We start from the raw sequence: 20,076 nt of genomic DNA, 5'->3' as shown, positions 1-20,076 counted from the left end.
GTGATGGGCGAACGTTCGTGTTGAGATCCGCTGAGTTTCCTCGTACTCGTGGAGTTGAATTTGTGGCAGAAATTGCACTGAATTGCAGTCAAATGGTTGTGAATGAAATGAGATTTGTGGAAAATGACGCCACTTCCCGTGTTAGCCGCTGGTCGTATCATACAGCCCATATTCCATTGCAGGTGATGGGCGAACGTTCGTGTTGAGATCCGCTGAGTTTCCTCGTACTCGTGGAGTTGAATTTGTGGCAGAAATTGCACTGAATTGCAGTCAAATGGTTGTGAATGAAATGAGATTTGTGGAAAATGACGCCACTTCCCGTGTTAGCCGCTGGTCGTATCATACAGCCCATATTCCATTGCAGGTGATGGGCGAACGTTCGTGTTGAGATCCGCTGAGTTTCCTCGTACTCGTGGAGTTGAATTTGTGGCAGAAATTGCACTGAATTGCAGTCAAATGGTTGTGAATGAAATGAGATTTGTGGAAAATGACGCCACTTCCCGTGTTAGCCGCTGGTCGTATCATACAGCCCATATTCCATTGCAGGTGATGGGCGAACGTTCGTGTTGAGATCCGCTGAGTTTCCTCGTACTCGTGGAGTTGAATTTGTGGCAGAAATTGCACTGAATTGCAGTCAAATGGTTGTGAATGAAACGAGATTTGTGGAAAATGACGCCACTTCCCGTGTTAGCCGCTGGTCGTATCATACAGCCCATATTCCATTGCAGGTGATGGGCGAACGTTCGTGTTGAGATCCGCTGAGCTTCCTCGTACTCGTGGAGTTGAATTTGTGGCAGAAATTGCACTGAATTGCAGTCAAATGGTTGTGAATGAAACGAGATTTGTGGAAAATGAAGCCACTTCCCATGTTAGCCGCTGGTCGTATCATACAGCCCATATTCCATTGCAGGTGATGGGCGAAAGTTCTTGTGGAGATCCGCTGAGCTTCCTCGTACTCGTGGATTTATGAATTTGCGTCAGAAATTGCAGTGGAGTGGACTTCTGAGTGGACTTCTGTGCGTGTGTTGTGAGTGAATCGCAACGGCTCCCTTCCTTCAGCATCGTCAAAACGCAACATAGAGCATTATTACGCACTCGTTCCATGATTCATGATATTGCCTGAATTCTTTTTATAAACAATCAATGTGTGTTCCCTATCTATCTACATTGTACATGGTTGCAGGTCGTTATTTATAAATCTTGATAATTTCAACACTTTTCTACTCGTATACTGAGTACGCGGTGACTTAATCCGTTTAGGAAACGGAAGGCTCAGCCTCCAGGTTGGCCAGAAAGGTTCTCAGTGAATCTAACCGACGTCGTGGCGAGTGTACAAAAGGTAAACCTATCATTTGTACTTCATAACGGAATTGTGCACAAAAAATGCGCACACACGCGCGCACACACACACACACACACACACACACACTGTACAAACACACACAAAAGTACAAGCACATGTGCACATACACACGCCTCCCCCCCCCCCCCCACACACACGCACATTCAAATCCCCACCCCCTGTACCATGTGTACTGAGTCTGACAGACACACAATCATGTTTATGCTTCCTTCGCCACCAGTTTCGGATTATGGTGTCAACAACGAGTTGTAAAATATTGGTATTTTAGGACTCCCTGCCCTGAAGACGAGCACAGCGCCGTGGATCGAGCAGATCCGGCCGCGCCGGCCTAGCGTGCTTCACTTTCTGGCCGAGGCAAACATCGTCCGCGTGCGCGCATCCCGTGTCCTCTCCCGGGCTTTTACGACTCCCTGGTTCAAACCCATTTGAACTTCATACTGTTCGTCTTCTTTTTGACATGCTCTCTTTCCATTGTCCTTAGCTTTTGTTTGTTGAGAGCTGTTTTGGCTTTCTCCTATACCTCTGGGGGATGCCAAGTGATGGTTTTGAGAGGCTGGTGATGGCTGTGAGCGAGAGTTTGCCGATCGGCGTCGTCCTCGCGATAGCGATGAAAATACTAGTTACTGCGCACCTGGCACATATCACAACACGTCGGAGCGTCCAGGAGCAAAGGAATCTTGGGTTTTCACTGGAATCTAGTTCCTCCAGCATCGTGTAGCCCACCGTCGGTGAATGGCGGTCCAGAAAGGTCGAAACTGGTCTTCTGCAGCATCTCGCAGTCCTGCGAGGCACACTGAATACGCCTGTCATGTATTCTACAAATATAAATCACGAAGTAGTGGACTTTACAGTGATGAGTCTATCCTGTATGCTGCAAAAGACGCAGGAAATGTGACTGGTGTCCGTACACTGGACGCCAATATCATCCCAGTCTTCTCCTGCAGGATCTGTTTGACATTGACATAGCGGTATGCAGTGGGTCGACATTGGCCTGGTTTGGCAGCTATCTGCCTGGGTGGATGTAGCAGGTTTGCATTGGCGCGTCGTCCAGTCCGACATTTTCTTGTAACTGTGGAGTACCGGCAGGGTCTGAGAGGTTGCTCGTGCTGTGAACACATCTCTACTGCCTGTCTCGTCCTGGAAGTGCCGTCTCGCCGCTTCCTTGCTCTACAGTCACGCCGTTATTTCGCTTAGTTTCGTGGTGCAGCTCAAAACCTGCCCAAACAACTGTGAGCTCGCAACATGGTATGGACAAATTGCACCACTCATGCTGGTTAACTAAAACCGGGATAGTCGAGTAAGCGAGTTCACTCCCTGGGCCATGGCAAGATCTGTTCAGCGCGGGCTATTCCAACCTCCAAGTGCATAGTCACCGATCGATCCATGCGATGGTGGTTGACCTACAAAGAGCCAAGGTCTACGAGTACTACTATTGGATGCTGTCTACATGCAGTCAACAAAATCAAAGTACCTCAGTATGCCCCAGAATAGGGCATGTGCATCTATAGCATGACACAACAGGGGTTCTGGCGGCACCTGTCAAACAAGCAGTAGCGACTAGTGCCAGCTACCTATTGGAGGCTAGCCGCTACAGTCTGTCACTGGAGATAATTATTATGTTCACTGTTTAGACTGAGCACAATCAATGATGCCCAATCAATCTGCCCAATGTGTGTTCTGTTCCACCTAATTATAACGTCCCATCGCATCAACCCTACTACACGCACATGTCGTCACTCTAGCACGACTTGTGTTATTGTTTATTTTGATTCGCACGATAAATAGAGCACAATAAACGTTAACTTGACCGAAGGTTAAAGGCGACTGCAGATAGAGGAACACATCGAGGTACAGGTGCCGGCATCAATACAGTATCAGAGAGGTACGCAGAAAAAACTCTCGTAAGCCCAAGGGGAAGTGGTTGATGAGGGATGAATGCACTCTCCGCGCTCGTCTACACTGTTCGTGGAAATGCACACATACATACAATAATATACAACATAGCAATAGCATGCACAGAACCGAACAATTTCATGTTCACACATGCAAGCACAGACCTGAACATTAGTACCAAAAGCCGATACAGACAATATCCCCATACACACAGACGCACACACACACAATGTCCCATGTATGCGCCCGTGGCGAGAAAAGCACGCAGATCTAAAAATGCACTGGATGTGAACCCACAGATTGTCTCTAATAGCAATGATAGCGGATCTGATTCTGAATGAAACACACACACAATACAATTATTGAATGCCCATCCGCAGATGATGGCAGGTCCTGAAAGAACAGGCAGTGTTCCAGTGATGGGGAACAGAACTTCGAGTGGCGAGTGAGGTATACACACACACATGCGTGCGCGGGCACACACCAAAGTATGAAGAAATAGAATCGACATCGTAGTATTCATTGGTTGGGGAATGGAAAGGAAAATAAAACATTGCTGTAGGTTATTGTTGTAAGGACACTGGGAGCACAACAGAAAGGCAAGCAACTTGCTTTGAAGCAAAGAAAGTTATTATTCCACGGATCTCAGAAGGAAGGAACGTTCCAGAATGCTGCACTGGCAACAGGCGGCCTGCATGTGCGCGGCCCCTGCAGTCGGTCCAGCTGCCGGCCTTGCAGTGCTGAAAAGAATGTGCAGTACAGCATGTCACATAGTATCGCAGCCTGGACAAATAGACGCTGGGAAGTCCTAGTTATGTGCTCACCTACACCACGATGCACCAATCTTCTGAGCTACTTTGGCAACAATTTTGTCCACTTGAGACTCCCATGGGCTGAGCCAGTTGTTGAGGGTTGCATCAAGGTGGACGGCAATGACCGCTGATGGCAAGGCAATCCATGACACACAGTCACTAGGGCATCGTCAACATGGCGCTGAGGCTGGATGAATAAAATCAACCTTTAGGCTGCCGCGGTATTGACAACGAGGCCGCTGTCTCGAAGCTAGTCAGTCAGCCTGGTCACCGCCATTGACGAACCAGTCGCCACCGCCAGCAGTGGCGGTAGGTTGTGACAAGTATGGTGCAATATTGTCAGCAAATTCAGTACTCAGGATAAGATGAGTGACAAAGGGAACGTTGTGTTTGATAATATTGAAGTGAACAGAGATGATCACAAACCCTGCGCGTACTCCACCGTGAGTTACAAGAAAATTCCGGACTGGACGACGAGCAAACACCAACCTGCTACATCCAACCAGGCAGATACTATTACGATAGCTGCCAAACCAGGTCAATGCCGACCTACTGCATAATGTCAATGTCAAACAGATCCTGCAGGAGAAGACTGGGGTGTTGGCGTCCAGTCACTGAGTGTACAGACACCAGTCACATTTCCTGCGTCTTTTGCAGCATACAGGATAGACTCATCACTGTAAAGTCCACAACTTCGTGATTTTTATTTGTAGAATACATGACAGGCGTATTCAGTGTGCCTCGCAGGACTGCGAGATGCTGCAGAAGACCAGGTTCGACCTTTCTGGACCGCCATTCACCGACGGTGGGCTACACGATGCTGGAGGAACTAGATTCCAGTGAAAACCCAAGATTCCTTTGCTCCTGGACGCTCCGACGTGTTGTGATATGTGCCAGGTGCGCAGTAACTAGTATTTTCATCGCTATAGCGAGGACGACGCCGATCGGCAAACTCTCGCTCACAGCCATCACCAGCCTCTCAAAACCATCACTTGGCATCCCCCAGAGGTATAGGAGAAAGCCAAAACAGCTCTCAACAAATAAAAGCTAAGGACGATGGAAAGGGAGCATGTCAAAAAGAAGACGAACAGTATGAAGTTCAAATGGGTTTGAACACTCGTTCCACCAACTATACCACTTTCAATAAATCGTGACGCCATTTTGTTTTAACATGAATATCGCGGATTAGTTCAATGAAATTTTTGGATTGGCGTTCAGGATAGAGAGCGGAAAATTCGATCATTTGGTCAAGCGGTCTAAAAATAATGAGAATCTCATGATACAGGACTTTCAAAGTCTATTCCCTACCAAACCAAAGGCAAAGACCTGATACTACTACTACTACTAGTACTACTAGTACTAGTACTAGACGGCTGCATCTGACCCTCGATCATCCTGCTTCCTCACTATGTAAGTCTCCCATAAAAACAATGTCAATGTCCTGATTCAAGTGATTGGTCAGGCCTAACTCTCGCATCGATGCCAATGGCAACCCATCTAGCTCCATGGCGCTAGTTGCATACCAGTAAGCATGGTAAGTGCAAAGCAAACACAACATTGTTCCCGCCCCTTGCGCTGGTAGACCTACATGGTGTCACCTACCGGCCCTCGCGTCACCGAGTCCGTGCCGCTATGTACTACCCTTGAATGAATGCACTATCGATTATCATCATGATCATGCACTATCATTTTTTGGTCGCTCTGAAAAGGTCAAAAAAAGCAAGACTCGAGCCAAGCAAGGGGTGCATCGATTTTGCATTTTATCTTTAACACCGCAGGGAATTTATGGAAAAACTGGAGCGATTGAGGCCAAATACACTACAGTATCACATTCTTCGCCTTCGAACTTCACTCCTCGTGTAACCCCGACTTCACAGCGCCGACCCTATGGGTCCGGAATCTACCATTCCTACGTGTCCATGGTGTCCGCGAAGCACAGCTTCACACGTGTAGATCTACCATGTGTACTGACTGTGTAGCACTGTAGTGTATTCAAAACTTTTAGAAAAGTCTAGAATTATGATGTCCGTGAAGCGAAAGCAAGGCGTTTTGTGACGTCTTTGCCCTGTTTCAGCGGGTGGCCGTGGGCTTCAACTACTACTACATTGTGTACTACATCTACATGTAGTACTAGTACCGGTAGTAGATCTACATGATTGTACTTGTTTTGTTTTCAACGGCCATACCATGTAGATCTAGCAGATGTACGGCCATGGTGGAATCTTGTGATACCATGTACCAGGTCAGCGATCGTTACTCATACTCATATTCATACTCGGCTCATTTCCCGGTGTACATGTAGATCATCAGATCATGGCATACCGGTAGATCTATCCACGGTCAACCTTGTTAGTAACGGCCGGTCATCGACCCGGGCCTTGGTCATGCATTAGAAAGGTGCACTTAGATCTACACGTATTATTGCCTATTGCCATAAATCATAATGCCATTATTGCCGGTTAGAAGCTGAAAGTCACCAATGCCCAATGGCAATGCGGCTGGTGACGGTCACGAACATCTAGACTGTCATGTAGATCTACACCAAGGAGTCGTAGATCTACGACTCCCTGATCTACACCATGGGCATGGCAGATCTACACTACAGACTACACTCAACACTGACGACAACAGTCTGCGTCGTAGATCTACTCGTAGTCGACTAGTCAGTGCTACACCATGCAGATCTACACAGTCATGGTGAAGCTGTGCTTCGCGGACACGCTAGGGCCATGATGACCAGGAACAGCGCTTTGACTTGAGTCCGACTTTGGAGAGTAGCGCATCACTCGGTAACAGTCGCAACGTTTGGAATTCAGTTGTTTACTCCGAATTGGCTCCACTCGACTATCCTGCCTTGCTTTGTTAGCTCAGTGACAACAATGTTTGCATTGCGCTAGCGCCATGGAGCGTGAAGCTTTGCCATTGATGCGAGAGTTGGGCCTGACGCAGGAGGACCTTGTTTTCTTGGGAGATGTACAGGTCAGGCAGCAGGATGAACTCGGTCGTGGGTCAGATGCACTCGTGTACCGTGTGAATTGGCAGGGGATAGATGTAGCCTTGAAAGTCCTGCATCCCATTTTGATTGAGCCTGGTGTTCAGGACAGAGAAGAAAAACTCCGGTCCTTTGGTCAAGAGGTCTTCCGTCTCAGTCGCGTGCACCATCCTAATCTTTGTCAATTGCTGGGCATTGCACGAGTTGGGCGTAACGCTGCTCTAGCGTTGGAGTTGCTCACTTCGACGTTGGAAGAGCTGAGTGTTGGTGAGGACCGTGACGATGGCTTGAAGCTGGTCGGCTACCTCTGTGATACGTCGGCTGGTATAAGATACCTGCACGTTCGTGGTATTCTCCACAGAGACCTCGCACCGAAAAACGTGATGATCAAGAACGGCGTCGCAAAGGTGTGCGATTTCGGTGTTGCGAAGTTCGTACATTTGCTGGTTTCCCCTCGGCAACAACAGCAGCACGCGCAAGCGTCTAGAATGGCCATGACTCGCTGTCCGGGCACCCTGCTATTTATGCCGCCAGAGGCTTTGGTAGAGCAACCGGAGTATGATCGTCCTCTGGATGTGTTTTCGCTGGGCGTTACACTGCTAGCTGTTTTGACTGGAGTTATGCCGGGGATTGACCTCCTCAGCGCACCCTCAGTCGTCGTTCGGGAGGTCAATGGACGGGAGACGAGGCAGGTGATCGCAGAGACCAGACGACGTGCTGAGTATCTGCACCGACTGCCGGACGAGCACCCATTGAAGGCGCTCATTCTTCGCTGCCACTCCAATGAGCCCAGCGAGCGACCGACTGCAGAGGAAGTACACGAGGAAATGAAGCGAGTGTTACAGCTATTCACCGGTCTTTCCACGGTAAGTGCTTTGACATTGTTGATGTATTTCTTCGTAGTTTGTTGAAGTATTTCTTACATCCCAAGACCACCCCAAACACAGCACTTAGCAGGACATCCTAGCTTGCTAAAATTCAACTCAGCCTCATGATCCACAGTCACTCGATAAGTTATCATGGGATCACAGTGCTTGAAATGCAGAAATTTCAGTTGCAGTTACGCGCATCGGTGCACAACTTGGGGACCTGTTCACACTTGGAATTCAGCCGGTTTGTGCGGTTAGATCCTCGCATGCAGTGTGAACAGTAAAACAGATTCTACTCTTCCGCCGCTTCCCGATTCGTACGGAAGTATGGTTGCGTTCTCATTCCTGGCGTTCACAGGAGATGCCATCAATCGGCGTCATGAGTGTCCCGTCAGATCCCGTCGTCCCCTCGGTCGCGGCCCATCGCACCCCGTCGAATGTGAGCTAGTTATAGGCTAAAAGTAGGGCTAAGCCGGGTAGCATTTTCTTCGGGTATCGGGTAGTTTTCCACAGGTAGCACGGGTATCCTGTCGGGTAATGCTTCCATGGTAACACAACAATGCACCCCTTCCTTTACACACTGGGTAGACATGCGGAGTATTATAATTATGAATTTGTACACGTGCACTGTACATGATGTCATCTGCGACTTCGGGTTTTCGGGTACTACCGTAACTTTCTGTACCCGTCTACCCGAGGTCCTCACGGATACCCGACTATCCGTGTACACCACTACAGTCCATTCATTGGAAACTGGCACCCTAACTTGTTGGTGTCTCTGTCACATAGTTGTAGATATCGTGAAAACAACAGTACATCCTGCATTGTGTGACCCGTGCAATTACTCCTTGCCACATTTGAGGCCAGAAAAGTCCAAGAACAGGGAAATAGAAATTCAGCCAGGTTTTACAAAATTAGGACAGGTATGCCATGGCAAAATGTATGGAGAAGCAGATCCAAAACCCAGATTTTTGAGATTTAAAGTGGGTTTTTGATCCTCAATTTGGCCCAAATCCGACTTTCAAAAGCCAGCGGGCCAGTTTCCGATGAATGGACTGTAGCTCAATGTATGGTTTTTATTTATTATTAAATTTTATTTATTTATTACAGCATCTCATAGCACAGTGAGAACACCGGCCAATACAAAGAGAGAGGGTGTTAGCCAACCACGGCAAGGAAGGGAGAAGGGGAGGAGAAGAAAAAAAAGGAACCGGCATGGATAAGTAGTGATTGCAAAAAGTTGAGAAACACAAAATCAAAGTCAAGGCGCGACAAGGCTCTTAAAAAGGCGGAGGGAAGAAAGGTCCTTAGCTTCTTGGGGAAGTGCCAGCCACGCAGAGTACGCAGTGAAAAGGGGAGAGTGAAGTAGAAAGGAGGACTTGGGTTTCGGAAGGGAAAGGGAGTTTCTCGTGCTACGGGAAGAAAACCAGTTGAAACAGTGGAGGTGAGGTGGACACAGATTGAGTTTGAGAGAATGGATAAGGGTGACAAGATGTGAATTACGTCTCTTAGACAAAGGGGTAGTGTCAGCAAGGGCATAACGGGTGGAAGATGGGAGCATGCGGGGTTTTCGGAGGAGGATTTTTAGAACTTTTTTGTGCTGAATTTCGAGCTTGGCAGCACGGGTTGTGGAAATTCCAGCCCAAGCAGTATCTGCATAATCAAAAATGGGGCGTAGGTAAGCTGAGTAAAAGATGAGTTTACAAGAGATTGGGAGATGGTAACAGTGAGAAGAGAGGATTCCTAAAGATGAACTTGATCGTTTACATATGTAATCGATGTGGGGTTTCCATGAAAGATTAGAGTCAATGAAAATGCCAAGATGCTTATGGCTGGAGACTATGTCTATAGGCTGGGGGAAAGTGGGATGGAGGAGGGGCAGAACATCAGGCTGAGAAGGAAAGAGCATGATTTTAGTTTTAGACAGATTGGGCGATAACCGCCAAGACGACATCCAGGAAATTACTCTTTGAATCCCGTTAGCTAGGTTACTCATCAGGCCAGTGATGTTAGGAGATGCCCGTAGGAGCGTTGTGTCGTCTGCGAATAGCGATGTGCCCGGGGCAGCTGCGGGCAGATCATTGACGTATAAGATAAAAAGAAGGGGGCCGAGGATGGACCCCTGGGGAACTCCGGATAGTACTGTTGTGTCGGCTGAAGACGTCCCATGTACCGTGACATACTGCGTTCGCCCAGTTAGGTAAGATATCAGCCATAGCAGGGGATTGCCGTCTACAGTAAATGATCCACGAAGCTTGGCCAAGAGCCCCCGGTGCCAGACGGTATCGAAGGCCTTGGCAAGATCGAAAAAACAGATCCCGACTAGATCTCCAGCATCCCGATGTCGACACACTAATTGCACCAGGCGCGTCAGCTGGAGGGTGGTAGAATCGCCTCTGCGAAATCCGGACTGAGCTGAACTCAAACGTGACGAGACATGACAGTACAATTGGTCGTAGAAAACGCGCTCACAGAGTTTGGAAGCACAGGACAGTAGAGATATCGGACGGTAGTTTGATGCTTCGTGGCGGGACCCTTTCTTGTAGATCGGTATAACATTAGCTGTTTTCCATGCAGAGGGAAACGACCAGTGCGGAATGATAGGTTGAAAATCAGACATAAGGGGTATGCTATTGAGGGCGCAAGGGACTTTAATACCAGATTAGTGATGCCGTCTGGGCCTGGCGCCTTGTCAGACGGGAGCTTTCGAATGTAACGTCGGATGGTTCATTTTCGACGTGACCCTGAATATACAGTCAGTAACTTAGTAAGAGCCTTTCAAGAATGTTTGGACGAACTGCAAACATACCGTACAAATTGTGCAAGACAACGTCAGCAATGCCAATCTGCACGAGACAATCCCTGGATGCAAGCATGATTGTGGTGTAATGCGCTAGGTTTAGGAATAGCTGCCGGAAAACAGCCGGAGACATCGTCGTCACCTGTTCAAATTCAAAATGCAACCGGTTTGTACGTATGCGCCGTCACATGCAGAATGAGAAGTTGAACAGAACCTTTTCTCCTTCAGCTTCCAGTATTGGGCTTCAGTTCATGTCGTTCACATTCGATGGTGTCAATCCGAGTTATGAGCTTTTTTCTTTAATTTTCAAGTCGTGTGCAGCCTGTTGAATGTACACGAAGCTTTTTTATTTTTATTTTTTTTCCTAAGTCCACAACCTACTCATCAGAAGGGGAGAAGACAATAGAGTATACAATAACGAAACAGCAGGGAGAGTAGGGGCTGCAAAGCAAGCCTGTGCTGGTGAGGCAAGCCCACAACACCGACCTATATGGTCTCGGCGTTAACGTAAGCTTGCGCACCATAGCCTAAAAGAAGGGGTCATTTAGTGCGATAAAGACAACGGAAGGTGAGGTAGAATGGTTGGGGAGAGAGAGAGAAAATGAAAGAGAGAGAGAGAGAGAGAGAGAGAGAGAGGGGGGGGGGGTGGTGGGGTGGAGAGAGAACACGAAGAGAGAAAAATAGATTCAAAGGCAGTTCAGATGCAGTGAACATGATGCAATGCTGGGGGGGGGGGGGGGGGGGAGCTTCAAGATGGAAATTGTTCTGAACTGTTAGAGGGAGTCTGTGGCCCAAAGCCACTGGCTTCGGCGAAGATGGTAGTGGACGTTCGCTTTGAAGGATTGTAGGCCCTTAGGAGATGGTGGTTTGGTGAAGAGGGAGGATGGCAGCGCGTTCCAGGTGTTGATGATGTTGTATGGAAAGGCGCGTCTTAGGTAGTTAGGAGCGCCTGGAGGGAGAACATTTTCCAGTTGGAAGGGGTGTGAAGCAGACTGTTGGCATTGTCTCCGGGTTACAGGTGCGGCATGGTGGACGACGAGAGGGGGGACCATGGATCTCAGCAGAGGAGGACCTGGTTGGCCCAGTAGCTCGTAGACGAAAGTCAGCGCCGCCACTGTCCGTCGGGCCTCGAGGCTCTGTAGCAAGATGTTGGGTCCCAGGATGTGGAAGGCACGCCTCTGCACTCTGTGAAGGTGTTCAAGGTAGGTGGGAGCAGCTCCCATCCAGACAAGGGGAGCGTACTTGAGCAGGGGCCGGACGAAGCCGTGATACACAGCCAGCATGCCACGACAGTCCAGAACGCGAGCAGCTCTACGTAGGAGGCCAAGACGTGAGTTTGCCCTGGCAGCAACTGACCGGAGATGCGTGGAAAAGGAAAGCTTGGAGTCAACCATAACTCCGAGGAGCTTGAGGTGTGGCTGTTGTGGGATGACCTCCCCTCCAAAGTTTATTGCGGGGACAGGCCAAGGCTGCTGTCGATGGCAGGAGATTTGTAGGAGCTGCGACTTGGATGGTTCAAACTTAACATGCCACTTTGTTCCCCATGCACGTAACGCATTGACGGAAGCTTGGAGACTGTCAGCTTGGTGTATGGCATCATCGCGTGTATTGACGCATACAACGTGGTGTCGTCTGCAAATGTTCCCATTTCAGACCCTGGAGCCAGGCAGCTATCAGCATCATTTACATATACTAGGAACAGGGACGGTCCAAGGATGCTGCCTTGTGGCACTCCTGCAGAGATCGGATAGCGATCGGAGCTCTTGCCGCCAATGACCACTTCCAGCGAACGACCTGTTAAGTAGTCTCTAAGCCAGTCCAGGAGGACACCCTTCACACCGATGTTCCGCAACTTGTGCAGTACACCTGTGTGGGAGACTTTGTCAAAAGCCCGGCGGTGTCGACAGCAAGCACCTCCACAGATCCACCAAGGCCAGATGTGGCCGATCACTGCTTTTAAGAACAATAGCCATGTGCTGAAAGTAGACTGCAATGCCAGGCCGAATATGTGGATGCAGTTGACTGTTGCCATGGTGACTCAAGCAACATCCATTGTGCTGCATATGCACATTGTATGCTGGCTGGAGAACTGGTGGTTGTAGTCCAACATACACATGTACATGTGCATGTACCAGGCATGCTTTTAATCATTCCTTTGTCCTGTGCGGGTGTGGGTACGTGTGTGCATGCATGGGTGGGTGGGGGGTTGTTTGTGGTCGTGGTTGTACATGCATGTGTGCATTTTTCTTGTGTGGATGATTGTACCCGGTGTGCTATGTGTGTGTGTGTGTGTGTGTGTGTGTGTGTGTATGTGTGTGTGTGTTTGTGTGTGCATGTGTGTGTGTGTGCGCGCACGCGCGCACGTATGTGTGTGTGTGTGTGTGTGTGTGTGTGTGTGTTTGTGTTCACTACAGCCTCATCTTTCCAATGTACCACCGGCTGTTGTACGTCGACTGGACTCTATCTCTGAACAGCTAACCCAGCAAGCGACATCCATCACTGCACTGTCAACACGCAGTGATACACTAGAGGAACAGCTTGCGGCGGCCATTGCCAATAACCAGACGACAACACAACAGCAACTGACTGCAACACAGCAACAACTGACTGCAGCACATGACCACGCATCCATCTTTCAAGATGAACAGAGAACTGCAACTCTGCGACTGACTGAACATCTGGCTACCATTGCTCAAAACCAAGCCACGACACAACAACAACTCACTGCTACTCAACAACAAGTGTCCACTGTTCAAAATGAACAAACTGCCACAAACCGTAGAGTCGAAGCACTGGCCAACCAGCTCAGTGATACACACCAACGACTTGAACAACAACTGACAACAACACTAACTCACCAGAACACACAGAGCTCCCAACAACGATCTTCATTGAATGCGGATCACGTTGTGATTTCACCGAGAACGCCTGCAACAAGCACCCAGCAGGTATGAACATTTTATCCCATAGACTGCGGCTAGGAATCCTTGAATTACCTCTTTCTAAAGTATTATAATAATAATATTCGCGGGATAAGTATTACTATCCCAAATGCGGGTCTACGTATACCGGCAAGGGAAACCCCTTTTATGGATGACGAAACTATGTGAATGCCCGTACATGTACTTCGGAAGAAGTAGTTTTAAATGTTCAACCCGGAAACAGATCGTTTTGATGTGTTTTGCTTGGAAAAGAAATGTGAAATTTCCCAAATCCGATGCTAGCTCCTCATCCTGCAATATTGTTGACTGTGATCGGAAAGTAGTTGGAGAAGTTTTATGATGACTTGAACAGCACAGGGGCTCTGGCGATTGTGCAATGAATTCCTAAGGTAGCTTGGTGCTTCTGTTAGGTAATAAAAGGCTTTAAAAGCCAAAATGTTTGTGTAGGTTGTTGTTGTATTTTACTGTTTGTAGTGGGTATTCCGGGCCAAACAGGAAGACATACTCGACTTGTTTGGCTGATACAAGGCAAACATATGGCTACAATCCATGGCCACAATCAGAATGATATGGAGGACCGGATCACAGTGTTTGGAACTTGTCTGTATACTGGCCAGAGAAAAGTGATGCACAATTGACTGCTGGGGTTAAAAGTGAACTTGCATCATGTATGTGTGGTGTGGTGTGTGGTGTGTGTGTGTGTGTGTGTGTGTGTGTGTGTGTGTGTGTGTGTGTGTGTGTGCATGTGCGTGTGTGTGTGTTTGCATGTGTGTGTGTGTGTTGTGTCAACTTTCAGACATCTACTCCCGCATCTATCACTTCACGAGAAAGCCTGTCAAGTTCTGCTTCTGCCACTGCTGCTGGCTCTGCTACATCAGCAACAGTAAGTTGAACAACATGTTTTGTCTTTTACTACAAATCACTGGCCAGCAACATAAAAGGGGAAGAAGACAAAATTGGACAAGCGAACATTGACAACTGTCTGCATGCTATCTCCCGTCAAGCAGATTGTGTTCAGCCACAGTCATAAATGGAAGGGTGCACGTGATTTAGATTCTCCGTTCTTTATTGATATTTTTAAAAGGTTGCTCATACCCAAATCGGAAAATGTTCTTCTCCAAACCTGCGCACAAGGATGTTAAAAGGACTAGTTTTCGATTTAGGTACGAGCCACCTTACGGTAAAACTAACATGGCTACAATTAGTACAATACCTCTCCCGCTGGCTAAAACTACTGATCAATGGCCAGAGCAGGGAAAGAGGTTGCCTGGAGTTGCAACATTATCGAGTTATCCAATATTTGGCTTTTCTTATGCTGAGGCTTGAAGAAATTCGGAATGACGCTTCTCGCAGCTTCATTCTGATTGAGAAAGACCCGTTCGGCTGTGTGAACTAAAGCAGTGCATCCGAGTGTTGGCCAGTGTTGCCACAAGACAAGTTGAGGCTTGAATTATAGTAACACCTGTCAAGGCGACCACTCGGATAAGGCGACCACCTGTCCTAGAAGACCACTGGAACCAGGACCAAGGGATGCTATTTCCAGTCAAATTACCCTGGATAAGGAGACCACCTGGTAACAGAGACCACATTTCGAAGGTCCCTTGAGCGGTGGTCTTAGACAGCTGTTTCAATGTAGTTACAACTGTAGCATACTGATTACCGAATACCCTCTGACTATGTACATGCACATATACATGCATTGTGTTCAGGCCGAAGCCACTGCAGCTGAAAGGACGGATGCCTCGAGCGCTGGAAGAGCAACGTGCCATGTCCTGCCTGCCATGCCAACACCAAGTCAGATTGCAAGCATCAAGAAACACAGACAGGTAAGAGTTGACACTGCGCTGCTAGCCCGAGGTTCATTTTCAGCTTTAGGTGACTGGCGTGGAGCATTCAATCAGCTGAGCAATGACAGAGGAAGCAGCTTACTGAAAAACACATGTGTATAAAAGACGAAACCAGCAATTGCACGAATATTTTATCATGTATTCCGGAGTCAGAGTTACATGGTTTTGTTTCTAGGAATCAGTTGAAGATTGCCAGTCAGGGAGCCTTCATTCACCCATCTAGTACAGTGGTACAGTACAGTTAAACGTGTCAAGGCGACCACTCGGATAAGGCGACCACCTGTCCTAGAAGACCACTGAAACCAGGATCAAGTGATGCTGTTTCCAGTCAAATGACCCTGGATAAGGAGATCACCTGGTCACAGAGACCACATTTTGAAGGTCCCTTGAGCGGTCGTCTTAGACAGATTTCGCTGTATATGTTCACAGAACTGTTCACAGAACTGCTGGAAGCAGTTTTTGATTGGTACGGCAGCAGGATCATGATCTTTCAAACTTTGTGATATGGCGGGTAGTTGTAGGCATGCTGATATGGCGGGTAGTTGTAGGCATGCTGATATGGCGGGTAGTTGTAGGCATGCTGATATGGCGGGTAGTTGTAGGCATGCTGATATGGCGGGTAGTTGTAGGCATGCTGATATGGCGGGTAGTTGTAGGCATGCTGATATGGCGGGTAGTTGTAGGCATGCTGATATGGCGGGTAGTTGTAGGCATGCTGATATGGCGGGTAGTTGTAGGTATGCTGATATGGCGGGTAGTTGTAGGCATGCTGACACTCTATCCGTTTTTGTTTCGCTCTGTAAAGAGCACTTAGGGTTCCCTGTAACAAGACGACAACGTCTGTAGGGCCTTCCCTATCAAAATAATAAATTCTACTACTACTACTGCTGCTGCTGCTGCTGCTGCTGCTGCTGCTGCTGCTGCTGCTGCTGCTGCTGCTGCTGCTGCTGCTGCTACTACTACTACACTTGTTGCCCCCCAAAAAAGCGGCGTGCCAAGGCCCATCGAGCACTCGGAAACTGTGATCGCATGCATGAGCAAACAGATTTTAGCACCTTTTCAGCTAAAAAAGCTCAAAAAGGGCGATAATCACCAAAAAACGCAATAAAGGGCGAAAGAAACGGGCTTTTCCAAAAAGGGCCAAAAAGGGCAAAAAAATGGGCGAGCACCTTTGGGAAAGGGCTACCGGCGGGCCTGGGACGCACATTGAAATAAAAAAATACTCAAACTGATTGTGGCTTTTACAGTTTTTACCCTGTCACGGTGTTCAGTGCGAGCGTGCTGTCAGCCAATGTGAAAGGGCACGTTTGATTGGTTGGATCCGGATCCAGATCGGTCGAGTGGATGCTTTGGATCCACCAAGGTCCAATCAGATGCTACCTCTGATCGAATCTGGAATTTTAGTGATTATTGAGGGTTTCCATCAGGGAGTAGTGCAATAACGGTATTGTACTACTCCCTGATTCCATGAGAAACAGGAAAGATTTCTGCATCATCATTTTTCTTCCCGCCATTTGCACACATATCACGTACAGAGTATGATTTTTGGCAGGAAAATAATTCGGTGGATCCGGTCAACACTGCTCACGGAGTATGGTTAATCGGATCCGAATCCGTTGGATCTGGATCCAGATTCGATGAAACGAACGTGCACATATCGAGTGGATCCGCTTCATCTGGATCCAGATGCAACCAATCGAACATAAGCTAAGAAATCAACTGCCTGGTTGGTCCCTGAAATTTTACAATTCGCCTTTAGGCCTCCTTTGAAATGATCATGTTTACATGTTTGTGTGTGTGTGTGTGTGTGTGTGTGTGTGTGTGTGTGTGTGTGTGTGTGTGTGTGTGTGTGTGTGTGTGTGTGTATGTGTGTGTGTGTGTGTGTGTGTGTGTGTGTGTGTGTGTGTGTGTGTATGTGTGTGTGTGTGTGTGTGTGTGTGTGTGTACGTGTGTGTGTGTGTGTATGTGTGCATGTGTGTGTGTGTGTGTGTGTGTGTGTGTGTGTGTGTGTGTGTGTGTGTGTGTGTGCATGTGTGCATATGTGTGTGTGTGTGTGTGTGTATGTGTGTGTGTGTGTGTGTATGTGTGTATGTGTGCATGTGTGTGTGTGTATGTGTGTGTATGTGTGTGTATGTGTGTATGTGTGTGTGTGTGTGTGTGTGTGTGTGTGTGTGTGTGTGTGTGTGTGTGTGTGTGTGTGTGTGTGTGTGTGTGTGTGTGTGTGTGTGTGTGCGTGCGTGCGCACATTTTTGTTCATTATCTGATATGCTAAACAATGCAGTGGAACAAGTTAGCAGTGCGGCAGGAAGGCACTTTTGTAGAACTGGCCGTGTACAGTAACAAACTGGTCGCGGTGTGGCACAAGCGTCAACGAGTCACCAGGATCAAGCAGACGTCAGACCTACACACATGGCACAGCATTGACCTCTCACGCAAATTCGGTCAGGTTTCGCAACCATCACTGGCCAGCCATGCTGGTAAGCTGTACATGTTCTGCAGGGTTGTTGGCGAGTATGCTATTCTACAGTATAGTGAGACAGAGCAGCGCGGAGCTCGTTGCCAGTGGAGGAAAATCGCGAACGTCCCATTCGACAGCCACGTTGGTTGTGTAATGCACGTGAGTGATAGTGCTATTTCTCTATTTGGTGGCAACAGTCGTTCTGAATCTTCTTATGATGATTACAGGAATCATGCTAGTACCTACTGTCTTTCTAGAAAGCAATGGGAATCTACTCGGATTTATCCATCTTCTTTAGATTTTCTACCACAACCATGCTGCGATGCATCGCTTGTGAAGCTCGCCAATTCCGTGTACATTATAGGTGGCAGTGACATGTGCTGTCTCAAGGCCCTTGGTGGAAAGTGGATTGCGTCCACCCCGCCAGATAATGTTATGCTAGTGGACTCTGCCGCATGCACGCTGTCTGATCATAGCATGGTCGTCTGTCACAAGGATAATTTCGGCATTTATTATACTTCTCATATGTGTAGTGTACATGATACCCTCACGGATCAGGTCTATTCTCTGCCTGATCCTCCCCGGAGTACCAGCACCCCATCGCTCACACTGTTTGGCAGTGCCCTGGTACTGGGTGTGAATGGCGTGACTGATGATTCTGTTGCTCTCTACTCTCTGAACATGAGTGTTTGAGTGTACGTTTTAAAATAGATAGAGAGTCAGTCACTGAGTACCATGCGGTGCTGGTCTTTCTTACTATTCGTTATCCATTTCAATATCAATTTTCAATTTTTCATGTATCAATATTCATCAAATTCGTCAGCGAAAGTAACTCTTACCTAAGTCAATGGTGGTATATTTGATGTTGATCAGCGGTTGAACCAATTTTGATACCCCTCCCCCCCCCCCCCCCCACCCATTCGCCCTGGATGTTTTCTTCTTGAGTGTGTTTTCTGTGATGCTCTTTCTGAGCACCAGTTCCTGTAGAATAACAGTTATTAGGTCAGCTGATCTTCAAAGACATAAATAATTATTGATTGTTCTAGGTCAGCTGATCTTCAGAGAGATAAATAATTATTGACATAAATAATTATTATTGATTTTTCTGCCTACAGCTGTAAGTTATTTTAAAAGGCGTTCATGCAGTCACGGTGAGATTTTTAGAATGTGAGAACAAAATGAGAAGAATTGTGTTCTTGGCTGGTGTTGAGTTGTGAATTGCATGATTTGCTGAATGTAGCAAGAAGGACCTATGGGTGTGTGTGTGTGTGTGTGTGTGTGTGTGTGTGTGATCCCCGGTAGTCTAATCGGTAGGGCACCGTCCCGGAAAGACGCCGGGGTGCTGGGTTCGAATCCCGCTCGCGGATCCTTCTTTTGCAACACTGAACATCGGAAAGCCCTGGTGTTCACAGAGCGACACAAGACTGTGGCTGCAAAGTTCAAACCCCGTGCATGGGATATGGGGGGGGGGGAGGGTAAATGTGCTCCGCCTCCGTGATGAGACCGACATGGAATCTTGCTATGATAATTATACTAAATTATTGCCATGCATTCTGCTGTGCATACACTTGTCGCTCGAAAAATCGGCAGATTCTGCTAAAAAAAAGCAGCGAAATATTGGCACTGAGAACGCCACAAACCTTATGGCGGGCACTTCCTTGAATTCTGCATTATTTCTGCTCCATTGCTTTATCCACATACCAAACATGCATGAAACATATACCAGAAAAAGTACCCAAACTGGAACGCCCCTAGTTGCATTACATGTATGTACAGAAACACGCTACCCGTGAGTTTCCACAGGAATTCTCTAGGAAAAAAATTGAGAGAGCCCTCAGCCCACCGGTGCACTATCGTCTATTGATACTAGCCGCTTGAACATCAAGACTATTATTAGAGACGTTAAGATGCACGTTATTTCTGACGTAACTCGAAAGTTCAGCTCGCGTTATTTCAATATTTGGCTCGCGCGTCGAAAAACAACGCGAGTGACCTGCAGCTCACGTCGAGATTTGGAGTTTTACGCCAAATTTGACGTGAAAAAATTGCGCGTCACGTCGGAAATAACGTGAATCGTAACCTCTAGTTAGGCACTTCAGT

The 20,076-nt window shown here is 47.8% G+C and overlaps 1 protein-coding gene across 1 annotated transcript; it reads left to right on the top strand.

Annotated features, from left to right (window-relative positions):
• The first annotated feature begins 6,824 nt into the window (after positions 1–6,824).
• Positions 6,825–19,164, top strand: LOC135826197 (mitogen-activated protein kinase kinase kinase 7-like). Its single transcript, XM_065338829.1, has 5 exons — positions 6,825–7,926; positions 13,144–13,677; positions 14,468–14,554; positions 15,381–15,497; positions 17,800–19,164. Exons 1-5 carry the CDS (start codon positions 6,970–6,972, stop codon positions 18,667–18,669), a joined length of 2,565 nt encoding a protein of 854 aa, XP_065194901.1. The 5' UTR covers positions 6,825–6,969; the 3' UTR covers positions 18,670–19,164.
• The last annotated feature ends 912 nt before the right edge of the window (positions 19,165–20,076 follow it).

This window comes from Sycon ciliatum, chromosome 10 (assembly GCF_964019385.1).
Source record: "Sycon ciliatum chromosome 10, ocSycCili1.1, whole genome shotgun sequence".
Taxonomy (NCBI): domain Eukaryota; kingdom Metazoa; phylum Porifera; class Calcarea; order Leucosolenida; family Sycettidae; genus Sycon; species Sycon ciliatum.
The sequence above is the reverse complement of the archived record's forward strand: the minus strand, read 5'-3'. Positions and strand labels throughout refer to the sequence as shown.